At 36.3% G+C, this 14,302-nt stretch overlaps 2 protein-coding genes across 3 annotated transcripts in view; both read left to right on the top strand.

Moving 5' to 3' along the window:
• LOC116247824 (disease resistance protein RPV1-like) overlaps positions 1-14,302 on the top strand; it is a 38,575-nt gene that overhangs the window by 23,261 nt on the left and 1,012 nt on the right. The window contains exon 4 of the mRNA XM_050075938.1: positions 11,335-13,857. Within this exon, the coding sequence (XP_049931895.1) occupies positions 11,335-13,857 (2,523 nt within the window). The remainder of the gene's footprint in view (positions 1-11,334; positions 13,858-14,302) is intronic.
• LOC116247643 (disease resistance protein Roq1-like) lies at positions 7,173-9,494 on the top strand. 2 transcript variants are annotated; one of them, XM_050075944.1, is made up of 3 exons: positions 7,173-7,881; positions 8,549-8,685; positions 8,812-9,494. In XM_050075944.1, exons 1-3 carry the CDS (start codon positions 7,403-7,405, stop codon positions 9,357-9,359), a joined length of 1,164 nt encoding a protein of 387 aa, XP_049931901.1. In that variant the 5' UTR covers positions 7,173-7,402; the 3' UTR covers positions 9,360-9,494. The 2 variants fall into 2 exon arrangements, with proteins under 2 accessions (XP_049931901.1, XP_049931900.1); XM_050075943.1 differs by having other exon boundaries at positions 7,176-7,881; positions 8,549-9,494.

Here is a 14,302-nt window from a genome sequence, read left to right on the forward strand (position 1 = left end):
TGCTCTCCTAGTTAGGTGAGATGGAAGAGCACTTCAGACCTTTCCCTCTGTTTTCTTGTACGCGGGTCTTTGTTAGGAGACGCGTAGAGGCTCCTCATCTACAAATGGATCGATGAGAAGGCAATACAAGGCAATGCTTTATCTGATACTCCTTAGTTTCTAACGTGGTCCTTGTTTTTCTATTATATTACACAAAACAGTTATCATCCTCGAAATTATAGACGTGCCATTAGAAGATGAGTTTTCGCCTACGTTCTACAGCTGCAATCCTTATTGTCCAATCTCTTATTTTTGTGTTCTTCCTCATAAGGCTATCTATGCCATTAAGATATATATAAGGCTAGAACAAGCTCGTGCTTTATTGCCTATACATATAAGAAAAACGCGTCCAAGTCGCATAGTTTACATTTTTTGCAAAAGTTAGTGATTTAGATGTGTCTTTATGTCTAAAATCAACATAGAAGTCATGTACCTTTTAGTTACCTTTATAAAATCTAAGTTACGCTCTTAAAAACAACCTTTTATATAAATTCTCTAATGTCTTGGTTGTGAAGACTATTTTCATGAATATGAACAAACAAACAAAAAAATGTCCAACACGAATTTGACTGGTCTAGCCAATTTAAAACATGGTCCTCAAGTTCCTTGGTTAATCGAAGGATCTGTAGGTTTCAAAAGAAAGACAGCAGAACCAAAATAATTCATTGTAAGTATAAAAGAAGGATGGGCGGGTCATGTTGCCATTTACAAGTACGAAAGAAGGCCCGGTTGTTTGAGAAATATTTGTTATTAGCCCAATCACCAAGACCTAGTTTTTTGAAGCTCTTTGCCTATAATTTTAATTAAATAGATAGAAGATTGGGTGTCTTTTTTGTATTTTGTTTTTTTTATATATATATTTAAAAGTAGGCACTAAGAACTTGTTTCCGACTCTACTCTATTGGGTTCGTGGTACAAATTCCGAAGTTACTTTAGAATTAGGTTCTCTCTCTTGCCCAGGTAGTGATGAAAGAGATATTTTTCACATCCCGAATTCTTTTCATTAGAAAGAGATAAAACCGACTACTAGTTGGAGAAGTCTCATGCATGAAAAAAATGAAACAATTTTATAAGTGGCCAACAAAAGTAGGGACCAGGCTCATAATTGTGGTTTTATAATTCTGGTAGCTGCATTTACATTGCTACCAAGAATTCTTTGCAATTATCTCTTTATGGAGGTTAATATTGTGGTCCAACATATTTATGTTGGGATGTGGGTACATGTTCCCCTCATGCCTCTTTTTGAAAAGTTAATTTGTGTATTGATTTTTCTAGAAGAAAAAATTTCCTGAAAACATAAACATCACTAACTAATACTGGATAGTCAAATCTAAGACAGTAAATGGAAATGGCATAATCTAGACAAAACTAGGCTGCTAAATACTGTCTTTTAAGGGGTCGTTGTTTGACAATAGGGACAGTAATAAACTGTTCCATCAATTGGGGTTTACATAGGGATGTCAATGGACAGATCAAATATACTTTTAATCATATTCCACTTTTTTAGATCAGATATTCATGTTCAAATTCGGTTTCAAATACAAATATCCTAATCCGAATTTGGAATCACATTTTGCCATTTTCAAAATGTAAGAGCATTAGATATAAGATATTTGTCTAAAAATAAATCTGATCTGAATCCGTATCCGAATCCGATCGCATATTTATGCATGTATGAGTCCGATCGGATGTTATCTCTTAAATCCAAATCTGATCCAACATTTTAATTGACTACTAGTTTTTTTTTTTTTTCATATTTGATTTTTTTTATCAGTTCACTCGGATATCCTATTCAAATCAGATATATTGACATCCATAGATTTACAAAATACTGTGGCACAGTATTCCATGAATCTACTTAAAAGATTGAGACACATTTATAAAACAATTAATTAATATTCCTCCTACCAAATGACCCCTATAGATTTAAGGCATTGTTGACATTCAAAAAATTATCAGTTCCTTTTTTGTCATTCTAGCTAGATAAGGTCATTGTTTTATAAACTTTTACATCAATAATGTAGGTACTCAACTACTTTTCTTCCTTGGTGCTTTTCATATAAAAAAAGCTCTAAATAGTCCAGGCTATGACCGTGACCAATTGCTAAATATAGTTGTTGAAGTCCATCTCCCTTTCCTACCTTAAAGACGCCATCACCCAGTGGAGGAGCTACGTTATAGTTGGTATAGGCAATTGCCCACACCAGCCCACAAATGTTAGCATATTTACATACAAAAAGCATCATTGATTTTTAGTTTTTTTTACATAAGACCCCTTCAGTCTGAAATTTAAGCTTAAAGTGCCCCTCAGCCAGAATTTTCTAGCTCCGACGCTGCCACCATCCACACAATCGGTTAGAAACTTGGCCACATCTACAATTCTTTTCACTAGAAAAAGAAAAAACCGAACATTTTTTGAATAAGTCTCATAAGTAAACAAAATGAAACTATTTTTCAAGTGCCCGGCAAAGGTAAATATCATGCTCATAATTAAGTTTCTAAGTAGGTGCATTTAGGTTGATATCAAAATTTCTTTGCAATTTTTACTTTCTAAAGTTTAATATTGTGGGAAAACCTATTTAAGTCTGGGTCTGCGTCCCCCTTCATGCAATATTTTTTGAAAAATCAATATTTGAATGATTATTTCAAAAGAAAAAAATTTTGTTGCTTCAAGGGTCATAGTGTAGCTGGTCGGGCTAGAGGCTTATATAAGGCATATCTCTAGTTTGATTCTCGTAGGCGCTACGCTTCTGTGTCTTAAGACGGTAGGAAGAGGCATCCAAGTTGAAGGGTGTCTCGTTCTATCACTGACACCGACGCAGCTTAGGACCCCGGAGGCAGGGGGAATGAGGGGGTCTTCGGGCTTCGCTTCAGGCAGTGGATTGACCCTCTTGCTCTTGCTCACCTGAAAAGAAAAAAAATTCATTAAAATATAAATTTCACTAACTAGTATTGGATAGCCAAATCTCAGACATTACATGAGCTGGAAATGGTATAATCTACACAAGGCCAAGTTAGAGATGAAATTAGACACCTAATTAGTATCGTTAAGGGCTCATTTTACAATAGGAACAGGGATAAACTGTTCCATGAGCTGGGGTCTATAAAACACTGTAACTTGCCTAAGAGATTGAGGCATGTTCATGAAACACTTTATCATACTTTCTATTACCAAATGACCCCTGAAGAATTAGGGTGACGTTCATGATGAAAAAAGATTATGAATTGATCAATTTTTGTCATTCTGGGAAGAAGAATATCAATGTATTGTCAGTTTTTAGATCTATAATGTAGGTTGAACTATTTCTGTTCCTTGGTGCTCTTCAAATAAAAATACCCTGTAAATTGTCTAGACCATGACAGTCACCAATTGCTAGATATAGTTGTTGATGTTCATCTTCATCTTCAACCTCAAGGTATGGCATCCTCATGATTGATTAGAAACTTGGCCACGTCCACAATTATTTTCACTGGGAAAAAGAAAAACAGACTACTAGTTGGATAAGTTTCATAAGTAAACAAAATGAAACTATTTTATAAGTGCGCCGCAAAAGGAGGGACAAGGCTCATAATTAAGGTTCTGAAGTGTAGGTATGTGCATTTAAATTGCTATCAAAAAGCAGGGATAAGGCTCATAATTAAGGCTCTCAAGTGTAGGTATGTGCATTTAAATTGCTATCAAAAAGCAGGGATCAGGCTCATAATTAAGGTTCAGAAGTGTAGGTAGGTGCATTTAAATTGCTATCAAATTTTCTTGAGGGTTCTCGCTTTCTAGAGGTTAATGTAGTGGACCAACCTATTTAAGTGGTGAAATGGGTGCATGTCTCCTTTTGAAAAGTCAATATTTGTATGATTTTTCTAGGAGGGCACTTGCTGTCCTTGAATTTTGATTTTAGATTTGAAATTTTAAAAGCAAAATTTCCTTTCAAATTGGATTTAGAAATTAAATTAAAATTCCAATTTTAGTTCTCTATTGTGTTTAATAGTCAGAAATTTTGATTTCAGAATTGAAAATGGCGTGTTTGTAATAAAGAGAAATGTGTTAAACCCATCATTACATTTACCAAAAAGAGAAATAAAAACACTGTAACACAATGTTTTATGAATCTATGTAAAAGATTGAGACAAATCCATAAAACAATTAATTAATGTTCCTACTACCAAACGACTTGATGTTGAAAAAAGATTATCGGTTCATATTTAGCGATTCTAGCCAGAAGAAAGTCACTGTCTTATCAACTTTTAGATCAATAATGTAGGTACTGAATTATTTTTCTTGCTTGGTTCTCTTCTGATAAAAAAAGGCTCTAAATAATCCAGGCTATGATAGTGATCAATTGCTAAATATAGTTGTTGATGTCTTATCAAGATTTCTTTGCAATTGTCACTTTCCAGAGTTTAATATTGTGGGACAACCTATTTCAGTCGGGAAATGGGTATGTGTCCCCCTCCATGCAATATCCTTTTGAAAAATAAATATCTGTATGACTTTTCAAAAGAAAAAAATTTTGTTAAAATATAAATTTCACTAACTTGTATTGGATAGCCAAATCTCAGACATTATATGAGCTGGAAATGGTATAATGTACACAAGGTTAAGTTAGAGATGAAAGTAGACAACTAAATAGTATTGTTAAGGGCTCATTTTACAATAGGAACAGTAATAAACTGTTAAATGAGCTGGGGGTTGTAGGACACTATAATTTAGTGTTTAGTAAATCTGCCGAAAAGATTGATGAAATACTTTATTACAGCTCATATTACTAAATGACCCCTAAGGAATTAAGGTGACATACATGATAAAAAGATTATCAATTGATCATTTTTTGCTATTCTAGGTAGAAGACGGTCAATGTATTGTCAGTTTTTAGATCTACAGTGTCGGTATTGAACTATTTTTGTTCATTGCTGATCTTCAGATTAAAAAAGCCTGTAAATTGTCCAGACCATGACAGTGATGGATTGCTAAATATAGTTGGTGATGTTCATCTTCCTTTTCAACCTCAAGATACTGGCATCCTCATGATTGATTAGAAACTTGGCCATGTCCACAACTCATCACTGGGAAAAAGATAAAACCGACTACTAGTTGGATAAGTCTCATAAGTAGAAAATGAAACTATTTTTAAAGTGCCCGGCAAAGGCAGGGACCAGACTCATAATTACGTTTCTAAAGTGTAGGTTGGTGCATTTAAGTTGATATCAAAATTTCAAAATTAATGATATAGTGATATGCATTAATGAGGGCCACTAATGGTCTGCCAACTGGCTGCTTGCAGTCAATACTGCAACAAATGGCCCGGCGGTAGACTGCAACAAATGGGCCGGCGGTACCCTACTTAGTCTGGACTCTTCATTTTCGCTCAATCCCTTATTTAATGTCATTAATTGAGGGACCTGCAAATGGGCTCACGGTTGACCAAGGGAACTTGGCTGTTGATTGCAGCACCTTGACCGAACCCAGGCTAGGTCAAACAGGTCGAGTTCCATTCAAATGGCTCCAAGTGGATAGATTTGGCTTCTGTTACTGTTTGAGCCTAATTGATTATATTTTTTACTATGCCGAGTAAGCTTAGAGTAGCTTCCCTCTCGATGCTTAAACTTGTGCTAACCTTGCTAGTGTGTGTGGTGGGATCTATGGTTGTGCGTAGCTGTATAATAGGTTCGTATCACCTTCATAATATTCTTTTTATCAAGATGTATTGGGTTTGTTCCCGTGAGATCTATGATATGCAACTTTGGTTTCTACTCTTCAAGTGACAAAGTCTCGGTAGACCGTGGTAAGTAAAGGTTAAGCGTCGAACAACATTATTGTTTACAAGTGGGCTCTGCCTCTACCCTTCCCTCAATTTCCCCGCTATAATTGTTGATGTCGTTCTCTGCCTCACCGCTATTCAAATTAATGTGTCCTAAATCTGTTTGGTTACTAATTTGCGGAAAGTATGATATTCAAAATTATATTCAGATTTAAATGGATGCCCAATTTTATAACTATGTTCTCGGTGTTTGTGGTTCAATTTTGTTATGTTTTGTATAGTGTAGCTATTTGTTCATATTTATTAATAAATATGGATGGGAGCCTGCCTCCCAGCAGTGTTGAATCGTAAGTCATTTATATTGTTAAAAAGAACCTAAAATTTGGACTGTTAAGAAAAAGTAACTTTTTGTCAATCAAATTTAAATTATTGCTAGCTTCAGTTAGGTTAATAAAACAAATATCTGCAGATATCGACAACTTGATTTAAAAAGCAAGGTTGTGTCACATGGGAATAGAATCAAGTCGTCGTCGGGTGTTTATTCAAGTGGGCTCAAGACATGTCCAACTAGAGATTTACAAATTATCCTTGTCCTTTTGTTATTGACTTGTAAGATAAACATGCTACTTTTTCCTTTCATCGCTCGTTTTACACCAATTATGTGATGAGCTTTTCATAAGAACAACATTTTTCTTGAATGAAATTTTTATGAAAAATACTCACAAGCTTGTCATACCTGAACATATTTTCTTTGTATCAACGAAACTTAGGTACCCTTTTATTCAATGATTCTTCTTTTTTAATTCTCTCTCTCGAGTCTTACAGATGTCTCGTTGTCCGCAGAAGCCAGGTGCTTAATTTCTTTCTCGATGTTCTTTATGATTTGGAAATCTGAACTTGCCCAAACGAATGCCGTCCAAAATATTCAATTTTTAAATGTTCCAAACGAAAATTATTAAGGTGGATTCGTCAATTTGGTTAATTTTCATGACAGCAATTTTTTTTTTTTAAAAAAAGAGAATCATATATTAATAATCATTTGGTGTAAGCAAATTTAAATTCTCTGTTCAATGAGATCTTTCTTTTTTTTTTTCCTGGCTATCTGAACATTGAAGGCCGTTTATATTACTTCATTTTAAAAAGAAAACAAAATTTAAGCATAATAAATATACCATAAACAGTAAACGTGTCCAACAATATATTACTGTTCCTGATAACAAAAAATGGATAAGTGAAAATAGTTTTATGCATAGGACGATGGACGATCATTCAACTAGAAAAGTAACAAGAAATTTCATTTACCAGAAAGTTTAACTGTTGACTACGCAAGGGGTAAAATTCATCTAGAACAGGGTAAGAAGGGGGTACTGCCAAGGCGTCTTCCACCATTAATTAAGAGGCCTTGTTCCACCAAAAGAAGCTTCCTCGATATCTCTTGTCCATCACCTGCCTTGTTCCTGCTTGTTGGGTGAGGAGGAGTGATCATTTTGTGTGTCTACTGCTGTGATCGTTATAAATATTCTGTGTGGAGGCAGTGTTGCTGACCACGAAAACCTTCCCTAATTTTACCATCTTCTTTCTTGGTTCTGCAAGCTACGATCAGGAAAATGGAGACATTAACACCTTCACCGTCTTCACCAAGAGCTGGTGGATCCGAGTTTGAAGTGTTTCTCAGCTTCAGAGGTGAAGACACCCGAAACCGTTTCATTGGGCATCTTTATGAAGGGCTCGAGTTGCGGGGTATTTCCACCTTCATTGATAGCGAGAAGTTGGAAAAGGGGGAGGAGATCAACAAGCTGTTGGAATACATAGAGAGGTCCAAAATCTTTGTCCCCATCTTCTCCCAATGCTTTGCAGAATCGAAATGGTGTTTGAAAGAGGTCACCAAAAGTGTGGAGTGCCGGAAGGAGATAATCCCGGTGTTCTTTGGTGTGGAACCTTCGGATGTCCGCAACCAGACCGGCCCCTTCAGATCTGCGTTCGAGGAACATGAAAAGAAGCTGAACCAAGAGGAGGTTAGGAACTGGAGGGAAGCATTGAAGAAAGTCGGAAGCCTCTCTGGCTTCACTCTAAAGGACATGAACTGGTATCTCTCTCTCTCTCTCTTCTCTCTACAGTATAAATAAAGTTTAATCACCTCTCTCTCCAGATTTAAAGTCTAACCAAGCGGATGCTTTGTTGTCTATTGTTTCTCATTTGCTTCCATTCATATCTTATTCATACGCTTAGTTTCCGCTTATGTTGTCTAACCAGGCGGATGCTTTCCATTAAAATCATTATCTTATAAGCTGTATTAATCAAACGCGTCCTTCACCATTCGAGTTTCTCAAATTCATCTTCCACTTTATTATTTTACTAAATTAACCGAGACACACCCTTAAAACTACTAACAGTTAAAATGAGAAAATTTAAGAAGTGATTTTGTGTTGAAAAATTGACTACTATATAGACATGATCTTTGTGTTGAAAAATTGACTACTATATAGACGTGATCTTTTTGTAGAAAAACTTAATTAAGCAACTAATAAAAAGAAAAATCATGTTTCCCCAAAAAACATGCATCAGATTTTATGAGAAATCAAAAATTAATGGACACATGTTTTTCTTCATAAGATTTCTTAACCAATGAACAGAAGATTATGTTGTCCTTCACATATGCAGGCATTCATATTGTATCTGCTAAAGGAGCATCATAAATTCATTTTTCCTCCTGTTCATAGTTTGTCATGCTTGGGAGAAATTAATACTTGCAGGGATGAGGCGAAGCTAAAGCGTGCAGTCATTGAGAGTGTGTCAGCCAAACTGAACAAGAACACATTCGAAGTCGCAAAGCATCCAGTCGGAATTGAAACTCGTGTTAATGACGTGAAGAAAATGTTGGAGAATGGAGGTAATATTAATGGTGTTCATGTGGTTGGCATCCATGGTATGGGGGGTCTTGGAAAAACAACGATTGCCAAGGCTGTTTACAATGACTTAGCCCATGGGTTCAATGGCGCCACTTGTTTTATTTCAGATGTTAGGGAAAATGCTCGACAACACAATGGATTGGTCAACTTACAAAAGAAGTTCATTGAAGACATCTTCAAAGAAAAAAATACATCCTTAGGTGATGTTGATCAAGGAAAAATTGTGATCAAAGACAAGGCCAGTGGTAAGAGGATTTTGCTTATCTTAGACGACGTTGATTCGGGAAAACAACTCGATGCATTGGCTGGTGGGAGAGATTGGTTTGACTCAGGAAGTGTGATCATCATCACAACTAGAGATGAGAAGGTACTGTTGTGCTGCAACATGAAAGTGAAACAACATGAAATTTACAAGCCACAAGAACTAAATAAAGATGAATCTCTGAAACTGTTTATGCATCATGCGTTCAATGATGTGCAACCAGAGGGAGAGTATCTCCGTTTATCAAATGAAGTTGTTGAAGCAGCTGGTGGGCTGCCATTAACACTTGAAGTGCTTGGATCGCTTTTAACTTGTGATATGGATGTAGAAGAATGGGAATATACATTGGAGGAGCTGAAAAAGATCCCCCCAGGGAAGTCCAACAGAGGTTGAAGCTAAGCTATGACAATTTAAAGGACTCAGAGAAGAAAATATTTCTAGATATTTCATGTTTTTTTATCGGTAATAACAGGGAATATGCTACTTACATGTGGGAGGGTTGTGGCTGGTTCCCAAAAACAGCAGTTAAGAGACTTGTACAAAGGTCTCTCGTGAAGATAGATGAGAAACGCCAACAGTTCGAGATGCATGATCAAATACGAGACATGGGGAGAGCCATAGTTGATGAAGAATGCTCTCAAAAGCTTCAGAAGAAGAGTAGACTGTGGAAGAACCAAGAGATCAGGGATTTACTTCAAAGAAAGGTAATTGTAATCTCTCTCTCTCTCTCTCTCTCTCTCTCTCTGTGGCCGGGTTTGGTGAAAAAATTTGGACCCAATTATTGATCGCATTTGAATCGGATCATAAAATCAAAGTTCAATATCAGAGTGAGATCTGCTGAAATATAGTCTGACTACATATAAACATCTGATGTTAGATATGCTAGTCCAAATCTCAGTCCCAATCCAAATCCAACTACATACAATTCAATTAACTGAATTGGCCAAAGCTGGCATATAACTCGAATCTGAACCGTGTGCTTAGTTCCCCATTAAATAGGAGGCCTCCTTATTAAAGATCCATAAGAACCGAAAAGTAACATATGAAATAATTAATAAAATAAATATGATATAAGAAATCTCAATGACTCTAGAATCCAAATCAATCAAGGATAAGACCTGGTGGATTTGGAAACCTTTCGCCTTGAAAACCTAAGTAGAGGGATTGGATTCACAAAACTTCCTCTCACAGGGGTGAAGCCAGAGACAAAAATAAAATTTTTTGAAGTTATTAAAATCCTAAGGAAGACCAAAGTCCCTGCGCCCCTGCCTCTGCCCCTGCCTCTGTCCTCTCAAACACTTCTATCAAACACTTTTAAGATCTGGTGGTTTAGTTTCTTCTAGTTTAATCACTAATTGTTTGTCACTCTAAGGTGCTGCTTATTAATATTGTCACTTTTATACTACTAACCCAAATTTCTTTTATAATTCTTGGACTGCATTGACTTTCCAAATACTTGAGTATTAGAAACACTTTTACTACGATATGCAGTTGCCAGAAAAGCTCATGCTAGCTTTTCTAAAATATTAAATCTATTTTACTACGAAGTCCTCTGCAATTTTATCAAGAATAATAATGATTTGTGTGAAATAGAATTTAAGATATTTTCAAATAAAGAAATATTTTTTTATCTCATTAATTTAATTTTAGGGACAAGCAACGAGAGCTGTTTCAATGTACATGTTCTTATTCCATAATTAAACGTCTGATCTTAGATATGCTAGTCCATATCTGAGTCCCAATCCAAATCCAACTTCATACAATTCAATTAATTGAATTCGATAAAAGCTGGCTTATAACTCGAATCTGAACTGTTCTCATTGACAGTAAAGTGTCCTGGTGGTTTAGTTTCTTCAAGTTTAATTATTTGTCACTCTCACTCTACGGTGCTGCTTATTAACTTTGACACTTTTGTTTGTACCACAAAACTGGACTTGTTTACCGCATAAACCCAAATTTTTTCTTTTGTAATTCTTGTATTTCATTGACTTTCCAAACCTTAGCATATTAGAAACATTTTTGCTACAATATGCAGTTGCCAGGAATGAAAGACTGGGAGCAAGGCAAGGCACCTTTTAGAAAAGCTCGTAAGTGTCTAATGGCTAATAGGTAACAGAAAGAGCATTTTTAAGGAAATATCATGTATTCCAAGGGTCATGGGCCTTGGTATCTAAAACAAAGTATTTTGCAATTTTATCAAGAATAATAATGATTTGTGTGAAATAGAATTTAAGAAATTTACAAATAAAGAAAATTTTTTGATCTAATTAATTTAATTTTAGGGACAAGCAACGAGAGTTGTTTCAATGTACATGTTCTGATTCCATAACTAAGGTATGCTAATTACTTGCATCTTTATTTTGTGCAGGGACCAGAGACTATTGAATGCGAAGGGATTCAGATTTCGTTCTATGAGAATAATTGTACAGTTAGTGCCGAATGCTTTGAAAACATGCCGAACCTGAGATATCTCCGAGCTGAACATGTCAACTTCCAAGGCACGTTTTCATGTTTTCCTACAGATCTGAAATGGTTGCAGTTGAGAAGTTGCCACTTTGACTCCCCACCATCTGATTTTAATCTTGAGAAGCTTGTCATCCTTGACCTCGATAAAACCAACATGGCCCCAATTTGGCGATTGAGTTCACTTGAGGTCCTCAATATTTCTAGGTGTTGGGGATTTTCCTCTTTGCCAGAGCGATTGGGAGAGTTGGAATCACTCAAGAAGCTTGATCTCAGTTTTACACGTATAAAGAGGCTACCTGATTCCATTTGCCGGTTAAGTTCTCTTGAAATGCTTGTTTTAGAGGGCACTCAACTTCATTCTCTACCGGAAGGCTTGGGGGACATGGAGTCATTAAAGAATATTGACCTTCAAATGACATGCATTGAGGTCATACCTGATTCTATTGGACAGCTTACCAACCTTGTTGAGCTATCTTTAGGTAGGTCATACAGATTGGACAGCTTACCCGAATCCATTTGCCAGCTAAAGTTGTTGAAATCTCTTAACCTTTGGGGGTGTTATTCTATCTGCTCCTTGCCAAAAAGACTAGGAAACATGGAAAAACTGGAGAAGCTTATTCTTTCCTTTACCAGAATAAAGATCTTACCTGATTCAGTTGGACAGCTAAAGTTGTTGAAATCTCTTGACCTTTCTAGGTGTTCTTCTCTCTGCTCCTTGCCAAAAAGATTAGGAGACATGGAAAAACTGGAGGAGCTTATTCTTGCCAAAACCGGAATAGAGATCATACCTGATTCAGTTGGACAGCTTAAGTTGTTGCAATCACTTGACCTTAGTGGGTGTTTTTCTCTTTGCGCCTTGCCAGAAAGACTAGGAGACATGGAGAAACTGGAGATGCTTATTCTAGACAAGACAAGAATAGAGGTCATACCAGATTCCATTTGCCAACTAAAGTTGTTGAAATCGCTTAGCCTTAGTGGGTGTCATTCTCTCTGCTCTTTGCCAGAAAGACTAGGAGAGATGGAGAAACTGGAGGAGCTTATTCTAGACAGTACAAAAATAGAGGCCATACCTGATTCAGTTGGACGACTTGGCAACCTTCGTCTGCTGTCATTGAAAGGTTGCGAAGTCATAGAAGCATTACCTATTTCCATAAGACAATTGAGCTCCTTACAACGGCTGGAAATCTCTGGAACCAATTTAAAGGTCGCTGAGATCAACCTTCCACCTTTTGCAACAATTAATTTTATTGAATTTACAGTTTCATCTTCGGAGTTGCTTGGCTTGTGCGACCAAACTCACAAAGCCTTAGAAATTCTACGCTTGAAGGATGCTACAATTGAAGACTTGCCCGATTGTGTTGGAAGGATGAAAAACCTCAAGAAGCTGCAGCTAGAATGTGAAATGCTGAAAGAATTGCCCAATTGGATTGGGTCGTTCAAGCGACTTGGTGAGTTGAATCTGAAGTGTCAGAACCTCAAAGCTTTACCCAACTCCATTGGATCACTGAAACAGATGTCGAAGTTGGAATTGAAATGCATGAACCTTGAATCTCTACCTGATTCCATTGGAGAGCTGGAAAATGTTGACGTCTTCATAATTGACTCAGCAAAATTGAAGGCCCTACCGAACTCGATTGCATTGCTAGGAAGAGTTAATAAGTTGGAGCTACATTGCATGAGCCTCAAAGGTCTACCTGATTCGATTGGACGCTTGAAGAAACTAATAGATTTTAAGGTGTTGTCTAACAGTCTTGAAGCTCTACCTGACTCCATTGGGTCGTTCAAAAAAGTTCGGACATTAACATTAAAGTGCCCAAACCTCGAGGCTCTACCAGATTCTATTGGAGAATTAGAAAGTCTTACGTTCTTTGAAGTGGACTCCTATCGCCTTAAATATTTGCCCAATTCTGTTGGCTCTCTAACAAAGCTTACGACATTGAGAATAAACTGCATCAACCTCAAATATTTGCCCAACTCTATGGAAAGATTACAAAGTCTTGAACGCTTACATTTACATTGCGATAATTTTACAGCTCTGCCTGATTTCATTGGACGATTGGAAGATCTTGAGACCTTCTCGTTCAACGGCAAAAAATTAAAGTACTTGGATGCAGCAATTTTTGAGTCTTTGGGAAGACTTAGTGCTCTAGATTTGACTGCCTGCAAGGGGCTTGAGTACCTTCCTCAGCTCCCCTATTCTCTATGCTCGCTCAGTGCTTGGGTATGCACCAATTTGAGAAAAATGTCTGATATTTCAAATTTGAAAAAGTTGAGGAGTTTGCGTTTGGGTGGTTGCAAGCAGCTGGAAGATGTGCCTGGCCTAGAAAATATTTCAAGCAACTTGGTAGTGCTACATCTGCCTGGTCCTTGTGATTTCACGGGGTGTTGCCACTTTAGTCATGATTTCAAAAACAAAGTGTTCAAGGTATGTACGGAATATATCTTATATTGTTATTCATTATATTAGAAAATTGCACCATATTTATTACTTATAATGAGACTATCTGTGGCAGAGCTGGAAATTAAAACTAGAAAAGGCAGAAACATAGAGTTATAAACCTGACCTAATTATTCGTAAATGGAGCAACACTATACAAGTGAACAATATTTTGAATTATACGGTGCCTTTAATGAAATATTTTTTGTGGCAAAAGCATAGGTACTTAGAAATATATGTACAACATTTAATAATTTATCAATTAAGTTTACTTTTTCATGAAACTAAAATTAGTGGTGTACAGACTTAAGAAGTTAATTATTTCTTTTCGCACGTTGTATGTATAATCTAGTAACAGAAAATATATATATATGGTCACTATCTTTGACAAAAACTGTCATGCAACAATATATTTTTCTATAACATTATATGC

Source organism: Nymphaea colorata, chromosome 2, assembly GCF_008831285.2.
Source record: "Nymphaea colorata isolate Beijing-Zhang1983 chromosome 2, ASM883128v2, whole genome shotgun sequence".
Taxonomy (NCBI): domain Eukaryota; kingdom Viridiplantae; phylum Streptophyta; class Magnoliopsida; order Nymphaeales; family Nymphaeaceae; genus Nymphaea; species Nymphaea colorata.